General features: G+C 42.3%; 1 protein-coding gene across 3 annotated transcripts in view; it reads left to right on the top strand.

The window, feature by feature from the left end:
• The first annotated feature begins 9,217 nt into the window (after positions 1-9,217).
• The window catches only part of LRRK2 (leucine rich repeat kinase 2), a 128,971-nt gene continuing 122,768 nt past the window's right edge, over positions 9,218-15,420 (top strand). For all 3 annotated transcript variants that reach the window (XM_070410425.1, XM_070410426.1, XM_070410424.1), the window contains exons 1-2: positions 9,218-9,527; positions 9,796-9,881. In XM_070410425.1, the coding sequence (XP_070266526.1) occupies positions 9,374-9,527; positions 9,796-9,881 (240 nt within the window). In that variant the 5' untranslated portion in view covers positions 9,218-9,373. The remainder of the gene's footprint in view (positions 9,528-9,795; positions 9,882-15,420) is intronic.

The following is a 15,420-nucleotide window of genomic DNA, read 5'->3' as shown; positions in this document are numbered from 1 at the left end:
TATATATATACACACACACACACACACACATACATACAGAGTTGGCAAAAGTAGGCCTACAGTTGTTTGTATGAAAAATAATACAATAATAGCCCAGCTGGTGTGGCTCAGTGATTGAGCATTGACCTATGAACTAGGAAGTCATGGTTTGATTCCCAGTCAGGGCACATGCCCAGGTTGCAGGCTTAATTCCCAGTAGGGGGTGTGCAGTAAATAGCCAATCAATGATTTCCTCTCATCATTGATGCTTTTCTCCCTCCCTCCCTCTCTCTGAAATCAATTAAAAAACCCACAAATAATAATCCTATATAATAAAAGGCTAACATGCAAATTGACCAAACAGTGGAACGACCAGTCACTATGATGTGCACTGACCACCAGGGGGCAGATGCTCAACGCAGGAGCTGCCCCCTGGTGGTCAGTGTGCTCCCACAGGGCTCACGGCTGGCGAGCACAGCGGTGGTGGTGGGAGCCTCTCCCGCCTCCACAGCAAAGCTAAGGATGTCCACCTAATGGCTTAGGTCCACCCTCCGCAGGAAGAGGGCCTAAGCCATCAGTCAGACATCCCCCGAGGGCTCCCAGACTGTGAGAGGGTGCAGGCCGGGCTGAGGGACCCCCTTGAGTGCACGAATTTTGTGCACTGGGCCTCTACTAAATAATAATCTATATATATAAAAGCCTAAGCGACCATTATTACTGGTGGACCAAATGACTGGTCAACCGGTCACTATGATGCATAGTAACCACAGGAGGCAGAAGCTAAATGTAGGAGCTGCCCCTGGGTGGTCAGTATGATCCCACAGCCAACCTCCTGTGGCCAGCCGAGCTCCTGCAGTCCCTCCCCCTGGACTAGGTGAGATGTTCCCAATTGGCCCTGATTGCCAGCCAGGCTGAGGGACCCCAATCATGCATGAGTTTGTGCACCAGGCCTCTAGTACAATAATAAACTGTGTTTTGCTTAATCACAACTGTAAACCTACTTTGCCTCACCCTCTATAAATATATACGTATATGAAAATATATAATTATACATTATAATATAACAAACTATATATAATTATGTAACATAAGTGTTTCAATTATATTTCAATATATAATATGTATACTATATGGTATGTAATATAATATGTACTATACTAGAGGCCTGATGCATGAACTTCATGCAATGGTAGGCCTTCCTTCCCCCGGCTGCCAGCACCAGCTTCCCTCTGGCACCCGGGACCCAGGCTTCCCTCGCAGCCCTGGCTTTGTCCAGAAGATCGTCCGGAAGGACATCTGGTCTAATTAGCATATTACACTTTTATTATTATAGATAATAAACAGGCAATATGTACTACATATGCTGTTATGTATTATATATGTATATATACATACATACTAGTATGCATGTATGTGATAGGCTTGTGTATGATAACAAATACATATATAATACAGTTAAGAATGGTTATTCTAAGAGGAAAAAAGAATTATGGAGACATGGTTATTTCAAAGACAATGGGACAAAATTCAGAGGGGTGAGGAGGTATTTCTGAGAATAGCACAGTATCTGTCATATAGATTGTCCTCTAGCCTGAGACATGAAACAAGAGGACTGCAGAAATTAGGTAAATGAAAACTAACATCAGCATATCATTGACATCACTGTGAGGTAGTCATGGCATACAGAGGGCACCAGCAGCTTTGGCAGCAGCATCTTTGGCATCAGCGGAATCTGGCTACATGCAAGGACAGATTTGGAGGAACTGGGTTTGGTCTCCCTGGCTTCAGTCATTGGGTGGGGGGAATGGAGCCCTCCGCCTTATATATTGCCTAAGTAATTGCCTAGCTCCACCTCTTATTTAGGCAATATATATTTTTTCTAACATTATTTCTTTAAAAAAATATATATTTTATTGATTTTTTCAGAGAGGAAGGGAAAGGGATAGAGAGTTAGAAACTTTGATGAGAGAGAAACATCGATCAGCTGCCTCCTGCACACCCACCACTGGGGATGTGCCCGCAACCAAGGTACATGCCCTTGACTGGAATCGAACCTGGGACCCTTGAGTCTGCAGGCTGACGCTCTATCCACTGAGCCAAGCTGGTCAGGGCCATTATTTCTTTTTTTAAAAAAATATATTTTTATTGATTTCACAGAGGAAGAGAGAGGGAGAAAGAGATAGAAACATCAATGATGAGAGAGAATCACTGATCAGCTGCCTCCTACACACCCGCTACTGGGGATTGAGCCTGCAACGCTGGCATGGGGTAGAACCCCATGACTGGGGTAGAACCTGGGACCTTTCAGTCTGCAGGCCAACACTCTATCCACTGAGCCAAACCAATTAGGGCACTAACACTATTTCTTGAAAAATAGGACTCATAGCAGCCTCTTAGGGTTGTTGTGCTTAAACAAATTGTTGGTCAGCTGTAGTCATCTTGCTTTTGCTGTGACAGAAACAGGGGCAATTCAGACCCTGAGCGACTGATGAATGATTACTGTTTCATTGTGGAAGAGAAGGCTAAGGGATGGCCTGGATGAAGGAGCCAGGCAGACCCTGATTGCCTGCCTCACTAGGCTTTTTTTACAGTTTGAGATAAAGTTTATCTTTTAGATACAATCAGTAGGGTGAGTAATCTTGGGGGGACACATGTGTTTACATTGTCCTCTAGGCAAGGGCATCCAGGGATTAAGCATAAGGATTCCAGTAAACACCAGGGGTCTGCTCATGCACAGACTTGTCAAGGAATAAGTAGGGGTGCCGTCTTTGACACTTCCCTAAGTCTTCCCTAAGTCGGAATTTGATAAACAGGGCAGGTGGCCTTCTATACCCCTCCCTTTCCTGGGAATATTCTCCTTACAAGCTTTCCAACCAAGTCTCATGCTTCCCCACAATTCCCTATTTATGAAATACTCATTGACTATCTTCATGAATTAAGGAACTTGGGCTAAACTCTGAGGGCACAGGAGTGAGAAAATCACGGAGTTTATAATCCAATCAATGCAGAGCAGAAAAAAGTAAAGTTAGTTTCTACTTGGTAACCAAAAGAATATTTGGGGGCACATACGATATACCTCCTGTGGACCCAGGCATGTCTGGAAGAACATGAAGGGCCCCATGTTGGCCCAAGCCGGGGGTGACAACTCCCGAAAATGGCTGTTTGTGGTGCATCTCCGTGGACCCCTAGTCTGGCCAACAAAATGTGGTTTACCTTTTATGGTGTGTCACTTAACTGTGTAGGAACCCAAATTTAGTTCTCAATTTTGAAAAGAAGTCTTCTCATGTTATTTTTAAGTGATGAGTTAAAGTGAGAGAGACTCATACTTCTGGTTTCATTATGCTCTGAGCCAAAGCAAATCCTAACAACCGTTGCTGTTATACTCTGGGTCCCATACCTGCCACAGTGCTTGGTGTATCTCTGTATCCACAGAATGATGCCTGTAATGGCCCAGTCCTTCTTGGTCAGAGTTGTTTCAAAATTATATAGTTATGTGTTTGAATCCCAGCTCCACCTCTTACTTAGGCAATATATAACTCTTCTAACACTATTTTTTTTAACAAAATGATTATAGCAGCCTCTTAGGGTTCTTGTGTCTAAACAAGTTTATATGTAACATATCTTGCATAAGGTAGGATTCATAGATGCTCATAAATTGTCTCCTTTTATTTCCAATTGCCCGTCCCCCCTTTTATTTTCTATGTAGCCATTTAAAACTATGCACGAAATCCCTCCTGGCCTACACAATCTTTGCTGAACACTGAGGAAAATGGCATTGAGTCCACCCAGGATGTTGACATAATACCCATGAGCCAGAAGCACAAAAAAATCACATTCCAGTGAAGCACTGTCGCTCTCTCATGGTTATTCGTTCGACACTGGAAAGCTATGGTTTCTCTTTTTCCCTCTTCTTTCTGCTGTAGCAAGTGCTCAGGACTTTAAGATTCTAACCTTTGAAAAAAGTTGTTACTCTTTGGGATAATTTATAGACAGAAAGTGTGTGTGTGTGTGTGTGTGTGTGTGTGTGTGTTGTGTGTGTTGTGTGTATGTGTGTATGTATATAGAATGTATAACAGCGGTTCTCAACCTGTGGGTCGCGACCCCTTTGGGGGGTCAAACAACCCTTTCTCAGGGGTTGCCTAAGACCATCAGAAAACACATATATAATTACATATTGTTTTTGTGATTAATCCCTATGCTTTAATTATGTTCAATTTGTAACAATGAAATTGGGGGTTACCACAACATGAGGAACTGTATTAAAGGGTCGTGGCATTAGGAAGGTTGAGAACCACTGATGTATAACAATGAAAAAAACCCGATTTAGCTTTAGCAGCCAGTAGACTTCTGTTACCTTTTCCATCTTTTCTATTTCTCTTATTTTGCAAGACCTCTACTACGGAATATGGTGAACTGTGTAATTTTGTATTGCAAGGGTCCCCTGTGACTTCCTTTTTTAGTCTCGTGTCTAGAGAGCTTGCTATAAACATTTCTAAAGGAGGTCGGCATTAATTAATTATTATTTTTTAGCATTGAGACATCTTTCAGTTGCAACATTTGTACTAACCTGTTGTATGAAAATGTCCTCTGTCATTTTCTTCTGTTTATTCTTCAAATCAGAAAAATAAAGGTGAATATTCCTTGATTCTTTATACATCTTTTCTCAAGGCATTCCTTGATTCCTTTATCCAATTTTAAAATTTTAATTTAGGAATTTTTTCTTAATCCTCACCTGAGGATAATTTTTCCATTGATTTTTAGAGAGAGTGGAAGGGTAGGAGGGAGGAGAGAGAAAGAGAGAGAGAGAAAGAGAGAGAGAGGGAAAGAGAGAATATCATCATTGTGAGAGAGACATATGGATTGGTTGCCTCCAGCACCACCCTGACCAGGAGGGCTGGGGATGGAACCCGCAACCCAGGCATGTGCCCTTTGGTGGGGAATGGAACTCCTGACCCTTCGGTGGGCAGGCTGATGCTCTAACCACTGAAAAACACTGGCCAGGGCCTTTATCCGATTTTCAACTTCTAAAAATTCCTTCTTAAAAGACTTTAACACATTAATGTTACCTTCTATGTTAAACATAGTATAAACTTTTCCAGTTTATTTCTGTCAATTTTCAGCAATTGGATGGAGTCACAGAAGAAATTTGTCAGCAAGAGACTGACATATTTGAGTATCCTTCCTATTCATTCTATTCTATTATTCTCTAAGTAAACTTCTCATCTTGGCAATATTTGGCAGTAGATACTAGAAGAAAAGGCACTAATCTCACTAGCTCATAACTATCCAGTAGGTGATCAATCAATAAGTATTTACTGAATGAATAGGGCTAAATTGATATGCCTTTTAGAGAAGATGGTTGCCTTAACTGTCAATACATTTTTATTCTAGTTTTCTATCAAAATGTTCCCTTTCTGATCCTTTTCTTTTGGAATTGACCTAAACTGTTTCAGATATCTTGTAGTACTTCCAGTTCTGTTTACTCTGATTTGGCTCTGGTTTTGAGGGTGTCGCATAATTGATCATGGAACACTTAAAAAATATATAAAATTCAAGACAGAGGAAATCAGGAGCAGTCTGGATGGCTCTCTTCCAAGAAGCCTTCTCCCAGAGAGCATGGAAAATTTGGCATAGATCCATGTGCCCGTGGACTTAAAGGCCCTCTTTCTTGCTCTCTATAATCCACATGACCAACAAGCTGAAGTGACAGGTGGTGCCTGAAATCTACCTCCTGCTTTGTACACCCTGGCATAGGGCTCTGTCTGTCTGCAAGGAGGGGCACATTTTTCTAATTTACAGAAAGACATCATCAGGTACTTTTTCTTCCTGTGGAAATTGATAAACCCTAGTAGAGACCCCTGAGTCAATGTCTAATTGGGCTGTTATTTCGCTTTGTTTTTCTTCAATAATGTCTTGGCTATTCTAGGTTCTCCACGCTTGTTGAAATCTACATAATTTTTTTTTTTTGCTGAGGATTCCATTGGATTTGCATTGTTTTGTACTACTTTATGAAGAACTGACATTTTTTGTGTGTTTTATTTCATTAATTAATATGGCCTATTTATTTGCATCTTGTTAGTACCTTTTAATATAGTTTAATAATTCCTTCATAAAATATTTTGAAAATATTTTGTGGGGTTAATTTTGTCTCATTGTTTTTATTGTATTCACACATAAAACACATAAAATTACATTTTATAACTGTTATTGATGTTTAGGTACACAAATTTTATATATTGAACATACTCTATTCATACTGTATATGAACATACTTTTCTTATACTTATTGTCCACTCACAGCAAATTTCCTATTCAAAACTTTCACCCATTTTTCTCCTGGGGTATCTGTAGAGTGTCTCCCCTACCCAATAACTTGTAAGAACTTTTGAGAGATCAAGGTTACTTAACTTTTGCCATATGTATTGCAACCTTTTTCTTGTTCAGTTTTTCATTTGCTTTTGTTTCATTTATTTTTTCCTTGACTGCAGAAAATTTAAATGTTTGTGGAATCACATATACTTACTCTTCTGTGGTTTCTTAGCTTTTATGTTTCCTTTGCCAAGATTAAATAAATACTAATTTATATTTTCTATTTAAAATCATTTTCATTTAACTTTAACCCATCTGGAATTTGTTTGGGCCTTTGCTATAATTAGCAATGTCCATTTTATTTTTTTTTCTTCTCAGGAAATTAGCCAAGTGTTCTGGCACTATTTAATTCTCCACTGAACACTACCTGGATCGTGAATTTGTCTCTGTATCCTTCCTTTTCAGTCTTGTTAATTACCTGAAGCATGAATGTCTTATATTTTAGTCAATCAATGAAACATTTCTGAAAGCTAAGAGGATACTTTGACCTCTGACTGCAGTAGTGTGGGAGAGTGCTCCCAACAGAGAATTCGGGTTCCTATATTGCTTACTCCCAGTCTGGCTAACAGATAGTGGACAATAAATAGATAATAGATGGATGAATGAATTGAGGAAAGGAGGGGACACCTTTTTACTTAGATTTAGTTCTCTTTGGGAGGAAGCTAGGTTTTGATTTTTTGCAAGATAATAATCCAGGAGACTGGGAAGGAGAAACTGATGCAGAGGAACTTTGGGAAGGAGGCATGACAGGGAGAATTATTAGGATTGCTTGATTTGTTAGTTAGAAGTTGAAACATGTTCAGAAAACAGAAAGGAAAGGATATACTGCAAGTACAATAAAGATGACAAGGCTGAGAGTTTTTTTTGTCTAGTTTTCATTATGGAATATTTTACGCAGAGGAAATAGTTCATTAGACTACATGAACCCATCACTTTCCTTCCCACAATTATCAATTCAAAAGTTGGTTTTGTTTCATCTCCACTTCTTTCCATTTCACTGTGTTCCCAACCCTGGATTACTTTGAAGTTAATTCTAAACATTCTAGCATTCCAATTGCAAATATTTTAGTATGCATCTGTAAAAGATAAAAAGTCTTTAGGACAACAAGATACATTCATGATATCCAGGTTGAATTTAAATTTCCACTCTTACCAACTGTTGGGGCTGACCAGCAGACCCTGCTATGGATGAATGGATTGCTCTGACACAATGTTTTCTGTGAAAGAGAGGGCTAAGGGGCTGCCTGGCTAAAGGAACCAGACAGCCTGGATTGCCTGCCTCTTTAGGCTTTTATTGTAACAGCAATTTGAGATAAAGTTTATCTGTTAGATACAATCAGTAGGGTAAGTAATATTGAAAGGACACATGTGTCTGCAATGTCCTTTAAGCAAGGACACCTAAAGATTAAGCATAAGGATTCCAGTAAACATCCGGGGGTCTGCACATACACAGATTTGTTTGGAAAGTTCAAGGAATAATTAGGGGCACCGCCTTCGGCACTCCCCTAAGTTGGAATTCCAATAAACAGGGTATGCCGCCTTCAGCACTTTCCTTTTCTTGGAATGTCCTCCTTACAAACTTTCCAACCAAGTCTTGTGTGCTCCCCAGCAACCAATCTTGCTCATCTTGATTAAAGTGGTAGAGTGCAAAGAACCTTCAGGTGGGCTTTAGGCAATCTGCCTGGGTTTAAGTCACGGCCCTCAACTTATCTGTGCTACTCCACGGATGCTCTTTTATCACCTCCACATCTCCATTGCTTCATTAGTAAACGAAAGATAAGTAGCAGGCTTATCCATTTTAGCATTGCCATCAGGATGAGGTAACAGAATTGAAAACAAATGTGAAATACTCAACTTCCCAGTCCAATCCTCTATTTTGTAAATGACCCGCAGGACAAACCATCTGAAGGCAATAGATGCCTTAATTAGCCTGGTTTACAGTTACAGTGTTTCCTACTGTTTTTCTTTTAACTTTAGGGTTCTAGCAGGGCATACTCATAATTTTGAATACCAAAAGAACAATGTTTATTAAGGTTTGCATCTCTCACCTTTTCACTTCAGGTTACCTTGTGTTTCTCTTGTACCCCAATGATCAGGATTCTCCTGAGTGCAAACTCAAAAATTTAAAAGTTAATTTTAGTGGATTTTTAGCCAACAGAACTTCAAATAACTAAAAGGGAAAACATTTTTTTAAAAAAATTTCTTCCCTTACAAAGGGCTGCAGCGACCATAGAAAAGTATTCAGATGGCTTGCAAAATTATTTTATTTTATTTTATTTTTTTGCAAAAATCTCTCTCCATCCTTGAGGGGAAATTACTCATCTTCCTACAGGGGGAACTCTAAAGAGAATGTTTTCCAAAAAGGGGCCAGCTGGGCGGTGTCCTCTTTTCCCAACGCCCAGATTTCTATTCTTAGATCTGGAGATAGGAGGCAGCTTTCATTTTTCCTCTTCCTAATTCCCAGACCTTCCGCGGGGCTGAGGGAGCCCAGGCTGGCGGGTTGGAGCCAGTGGCCTGCCCAGCGGCAGACCCCGCACCTCCTCTGGCCTCTGCTGGGCTCCAGGCCTGGGGATTTGGCGGGCCGGGTCCGCTGAGTCAGTTTCTAGCGCGATTCCGGGCCGCGCTGCGCCCCTGCCACTGGGATCCGGTCCGCCTTGGCCCGAGAGGGGGTCACGGTCAGGGTCACCCAGGCCGGGCGCCCGCTCAAGCCGTGTCTGCGCTGCTCGCCACGGTTCCGCTGGGCGCCCAGCCTCGGCGAGCCTCTCGCAGGCCACTGAGCTCCTTTTTGGGGCCTGGGTGGGGGAGGAGGAAGCAGGAGGAGGAGGCTCAGGGAGGGCAGGGCGAGCTGGGTGGGGAGTCGCCGCCCTCGGCATAAACAGGCGGGAGTGGGTGCGCATGGGGCGTGCGGGGCGCTCTGGCTGCGGGCAGTGAGCTGTGCTCGCCCCGGAGCAGCGGCCTGGGAGCAGCGGCCGGGAGCAGCTGGCCTTGGCGCAGGACGGGAGGCCTGCTGGGCGCGGGGTCCATCATGGCCAGTGGCAGCTGTCAGGGGTGCGAGGAGGAGGACGAGGAAACTTTGAAGAAGTTGATAGTCAGGCTGAACAATCTCCAGGAAGGAAAGCAGATAGAGACGCTGGTCCAAATTCTGGAGGATATGCAGGTGTTCACCTACGCTGACCACGGTAATCATTTGCAACCGTTCCTTTCTCTCTCCCTCTCTCCCTCCCAACCCCCGCTCCTCTTTGGCAAACTTTCTCCTCCGCTCTTTGCGCAAACCTGGACTCTTGGGAAACCACGAACTCCACTCCTTAGCGCAGAAAGCAGCTGAGAGTTCTAGGAAGGGCTTGCGGTGACTCCTTTTGCTTTCTCCCCACTTTTCAGACTGAAAGGGGGTGCCACTGTGAATGGTGACTTTGCTGTTTTTTCTGCCCCCACCCCCTTCTTTTCCAGCCGCCAAGTTATTTCAAGGCAAAAATGTCCACGTGCCTCTGTTGATCGTCTTGGACTCCTATGTGAGAGTGGCCTGCGTGCAGCAGGTAAAGTTTTCATGTCGCTTATTTCCCCTTCTTTTTGGAAAGGGATGTTTTCCTGTCAGCTTTGCATACCTAGAGCTATGAGTCATTTCCGAGATTTGGCTTGATAAATCCTGACTGTGATTTTAAGATGGAGAAGGACTGTCAAATCATTATCAAAAGTTAACGGTGTCAAAGGACACCCTAACTGTGCTCTCTAATTGTCTTTAAGAAGTAACTTTATACAGTTGACTGACAATATGGGTGGTGGGGGGAGGTGAATAATAATAGGCTGAGGTTTAGTTCTGTTATTGGCTATCTGAGTTCATCAGTATTTAAGTAAAAGTTATCCCAACAATCCTGCCAATGTACAGCAGGCTCCAGATGACAGCATTGTGAATGATTTGCGAAAAGGGAACAATTAACAGTAATAAAATTAATAATAAATTAGTAAAATGAGGTAACTCACAAATTTTCAAGAGGGTTAAGCTTTTTTAAATTTAAAGGCAGATTTCTGTCTTTAGTTGTAGTATATCTTGTAGTATCTAAATAAAGTCATGGTTTATGATTCCTCTATAAGCTCAGATTTATACTTTTCAACTGTTTTCACATAAAAATGAATGTAGAAGTGAAACTTAGAATGTGCACCATTGGAAAGCCAGAAATTCGCTAGATCTATTAGATATATATATTTTTTAAAAAAAGGAGCCCTAAGGAGATAATTAAGGATGATAACCAGTCAAAACAAATACCTCCTAACCTGTTAACTTCCTTTGTAGATTTAGAGATTTAGAGAACTGAAATCAGTGTTGTCATTTGCATGTAAGGTCCTGAGTGAAAGAGAATTGAGCTTTGAACTCTATTGAGGTGCAGTCATAATACCTACTTGTGAGGCTAGACAGCTGTAAGAATTATCTGTATCTCTAATCTCTATCTCCTGCCTATCTCTTTATCCAGCTAGTCTCTCTTGGATGAACATATACCTAGCTTCTTTTATGTAAGGACATTTATATCTGGGATAAATAGTTACTTTTGTTTTTCCATCTGAAATATTTACCATCTGACTATTGACGTTCAGGCTGTCAGCTAATAAGCTATGAAAAAATGGAGGCATGATAAAGACACTGTTCTTTTTAGCATCCAGTGTCTGAATGTCGTCCATGAAATATGAGTCATTTTTCAGCTCTGGCCCTTTGAGCTTTCCACCCACATCATCCCCTCTTACTAGCTTGTTCTTTGGTGTTCAGAAGTCCTTGTCTCACACCCTCCATTCCTTGAATTCTGTGCTTGGTGTAGCCACATCTGTTGGGTGCCACTCAGAACAATTGGACCCTGGGTGGGCTGGGCTTTGGTCTGCAGGGTCCAGAGGAGGCAGTGCTAGACTTGAGAACCAAGGGGAGCCTGGGACAAACCCACCACCTAATTCTTTATTTTAGGAACTGCCTAAGCAGTGACAGAGCCAGAACTCAAGTCTCCACATACTTAAGAATATCTTCCCGCCGAGGCCGGTTTGGCTCAGTGGATGGAGCATCGGCTTGTGGACTAGGGGGTCCCAGGTTCAATTCCGGTCAAGGGCATGTGCCTGGGTTGCGGGCACATCCCCAGTGGGGGATGTGCAGGAGGCAGCTGATCGATGTTTCTCTCTCATCGATGTTTCTGACTCTGTCTCTCTCCCTTCCTCTCTGTAGAAAGTCAATAAAATGTATTTTTAAAAAAAGAAAAAAGAATATCTTCCCATCAGACAGTCCACTAGCTGTCTGAATTAACAAGCTTTTCGTGCAAGTAAAAAATCACAGCCGTTTGGCGCAAATATTGTGGCCACTCTAGACACAATGACATTATCAATTTTAATTATCATCGGTCTTATCAAAGGACTGCAGAAAGGGGTCTCTCCCTGATAGTTTAATACTCCACTTAAAAGAAAGTGTTTTTTTTTTCTTCACGTCTTTTTATATTACTTTTGCAATTAATATAGATATCCTTTCATGCTTTGTATGTTGAATTAGCTGGGAGTGCTGAATGAAAAGCTCTTAATGATGAATTAAAGGAGTTCAGGTAAATTACTCTTCATAATAAAATATTAATGTTTGTTTCAAAAATTAATTTAGCATGATAATCCAGATTCTGAATTTTTATTTTCAAGGTTTTTTCATATTTTATTCATGCTCCTTAACAAATGACAACCTTTAAGGAATTGGTCGTTAGGCTAGCTGTCCTAATTACTTTTCTTTTCCTGCCAGTCATCTAATTATTCTCTGTGCTCCTCAATTTTACATTACTTGTCTTTATCCACAGAGTTTCAACCTTTGAAGTAAGGGAGTGAAGTAAATGAAGGGGCCTAAAATTTTCTTTAACCCTCTATACTGTTTCCCATTGTGCATTAATTAGATCTTTGAGTTTATAGACTAATTATAATAAAGTGAAACTACCAATTTGATCTATATCCTATATAATAAAAGGGTAATATGCAAATTGACCCTAACAGCAGGAAGACTGGGAATGACTGGTCACTCTGACACACACTGACCACCAGGGGGCAGATGCTCAATGCAGGAGCTGCCCCCTGGTGGTCAGTGCGCTCCCACAGGGGGAGCTCTGCTCAGCCACAAGCCAGGCTGATGGCTGCCAGCACAGCGGTGGTGGTGGGAGCCTCTTCCGCCTCCTCAGCAGCACTAAGGATGTCCAACTGCAGCTTAGGCCTGCTCCCCGCTGGCAAGTGGACATCCCCCGAGGGCTCCCAGGCTGCCAGCTTAGGCCTGATCCCCCCGGGAGCAGGCCTAAGCCAGCAGGTGGACATCCCCCAAGGGGTCCCAGACTGTGAGAGGGCACAGGCCGGGCTAAGGGACCCCCCACCCGGAGTGCACAAATTTTTGTGCATCGGGCCTCTAGTATATATATAAAAGCCTAAGCAACCATCTGATCATCTGACCGTTCAACCGGTAGCTATGATGCACACTGACCACCAGGAGGCAGACACGCAACGCAGGAGCTGCTGAACTGTGGTGACTTAGCAGCTGCGGTTCTTGGGTGACCCACCGGGAATCAGAGGAGGGAGCCTGATTCTGAGGGGCATCACACAAGAACCGCTCTCTTGCATCCAGGACCTCTCAGGGGATGTCAGAGATCTGGTCAGGGGATGTCAGAGGCCAGGCCGAGAGAACCCACTGGTGCACGAATCTGTGCACTGAGCCTCTAGTTGTATTATAACTGTGTAGGATGGGAACCTTCTCTCTTTGACAGATAACTTTTAATTGAACAGGTCAATAGATCACTTGCTACCCATGTTTTAGGGCCAGCAATTCTATTTATTTTATTTATTTATTTTAAATATATTTTTATTTTTTTCAGAGAGGAAGGGAGAGGGGGAGAGAAATAGAAACATCAATGATGAGAGAGAATCATTGACCGGCTGCCTCCTGCATGCCCCCTACTGGGGAATTGAACCTTCAAACTGGGCATGTGCCCTTAACTGGAATTGAACCCTGGACCCTTCAGTCTACAGGCTGATGCTCTATCCTTTGAGCCAAATCAGCTAAGGCCCAGCAAATTCTATTTAATCATAGCAGCCCAGTTGCCTCAGTCTTTTTGCAAAGTAATTTCTGATGCTGTTGCTTCACCAACCAAAACAAAACAGGTTTTCTTCTTGAAAAAGCCATGAAGCTACAGAAATGAATATAGCATCCTATGTGATTAATGATTTATTTTCCACCAGAAGCTGTTTCAAATGTTATTTTCTTAAATACTTGGGGAAAAAGTCTCAATGTATTTTATGAAAGCACAAAAATAGCCGGTTTCTATGACAGCTGCATTGTCAATGTCTATTCAGCTTATATGGAGGAGGGTGTCTTACTTAAGTATAGAAAAAAAATAACTGTCAGAAATTGCTGCCTTTTTGGGTAATTTGAAAGTATGTAAAAGGAAGTAATGACAGAGTAAAGCAATTCATGCTTAATCCAGAAAAAATCCAGAAATGATATGGTAAAGAGATCTTGTGTAATTATTTTTATCTTGTGAAATACCCCTTATTCCTGTAAACAAGAATGTTGTGCCATTATTCCTTATTAGATGCACAGAAATGTCTCATCCTTGTCATTCAACTCTTTGCATCCCTCAGTTCCACTTATGCATCCAGTCTTAGAATGAAGATATATTTGAAAAGCATGGATGGACCTGGAGAGCATTATGCTCAGTGAAATAAGCCAGTCAGAGAAAGACAAGTGCCATTTGATTTCACTCATATGTGGAATCTAATGAATAAAATTAACAAGCAAAATACAGACTGACTCATAGATAGAGAGCAGGCCAACAGCTGTTGGAGGGGTGGGGGTTAAGGAGCTGGAGGGGCAGAGGGACTGAGCAAAAAATAAAAAAGAGAGAGAAAAAACGCATGGACACAGACAACAGTGTAGTGATTGGGGAGATGGAGGAGTGTGTAAGGGGGATAAATGGTGATGGATGGAGACCTGACTTGGGGTGGTGAACACACATACAATGTATAGATGATGTGCTGTAGAATTGTGCATGTGAAACCTGTATAATTTGGTTAACCAGTGTCACTCCAATCCTATATAATCCTATATAATAAAGAAGTAATATGCAAATTGACTGTTATGCCCTCGCATAAGATGGCTGCCCCCATGTGGTTAAAGATGGCCACCAAAAGATGGCCAGCAGGGGAGAGCAGTTAGGGGCGACCAGGCCAGCAGGGCAGGGCAGTTGGGTGTAACCAGGCCAGCAGGGGAGGGCAGTTGGGGGTGACCGGGCCAACAGGGAAGGGCAGTTGGGGGTGACCAGGCCGGCAGGGGAGAAGTTAGGTGTTGATCAGGCTAGCAGGGGAATGTTAGGGGGTGATCAGGCTGGCAGGCAGAAGTGGTTAGGGGCAATTAGGCAGGCAGGCAGGCAGGCAGGCAAGCGGTTGGGAGCCAGCAGTCCCGGATTGTGAGAGGGATGTCCGACTGCCAATTTAGGGCCGATGTGGGATCGGACCTAAACTAGTAGTTGGACATCCCTTGAGGGGTCCCAGATTGGAGAGGGTGCAGGCTGGGCTGAGGGACACCCCCTCCCAGTGCATGAATTTCATGTACTGGGCCTCTAGTAAATTCAATAAAAAGAAAAACACTCCCCCCCCCCCCCCAAAAAAAAAAAATAAATAAAGCATCGGTAAGACAGTATTTCATTTGGAAATATGAAAGAGCCTAGGGACATTTTTGATGTCTAGACATCATCAGCTCATTTTTTAAATGTTCTAAAGAAATTTAGAGGGTTCCCTGGACAGTTTCTGCCTTCTCTCTATCTTATATTATCTTTCTCTTTGTTCTGGAACAGATGTTATATTGTTATCAGACAATGATGTTGCTTTTCTAGGTCCATTACCTGGGATTCAGTCTTTCCTGATAACTCACACTTTGCCATAAAAATCTTCGACTTCCCCTAATCCTCCATTCCAAGCCACTTCATTTTTTCCTATTATTAAAAAAATATTTAGAAGAAATTGTCAGGTAGATATGACCTAAATAATACTGAGGCCTGAGTATAGCCTTTCTTGCACTTCATTATCTTGCCA

Source organism: Myotis yumanensis, unplaced genomic scaffold (assembly GCF_028538775.1).
Source record: "Myotis yumanensis isolate MYYU_CA2020_CCGP unplaced genomic scaffold, mMyoYum1.0.hap1 SCAF_3, whole genome shotgun sequence".
Lineage (NCBI taxonomy): Eukaryota > Metazoa > Chordata > Mammalia > Chiroptera > Vespertilionidae > Myotis > Myotis yumanensis.
The sequence above is the reverse complement of the archived record's forward strand: the minus strand, read 5'-3'. Positions and strand labels throughout refer to the sequence as shown.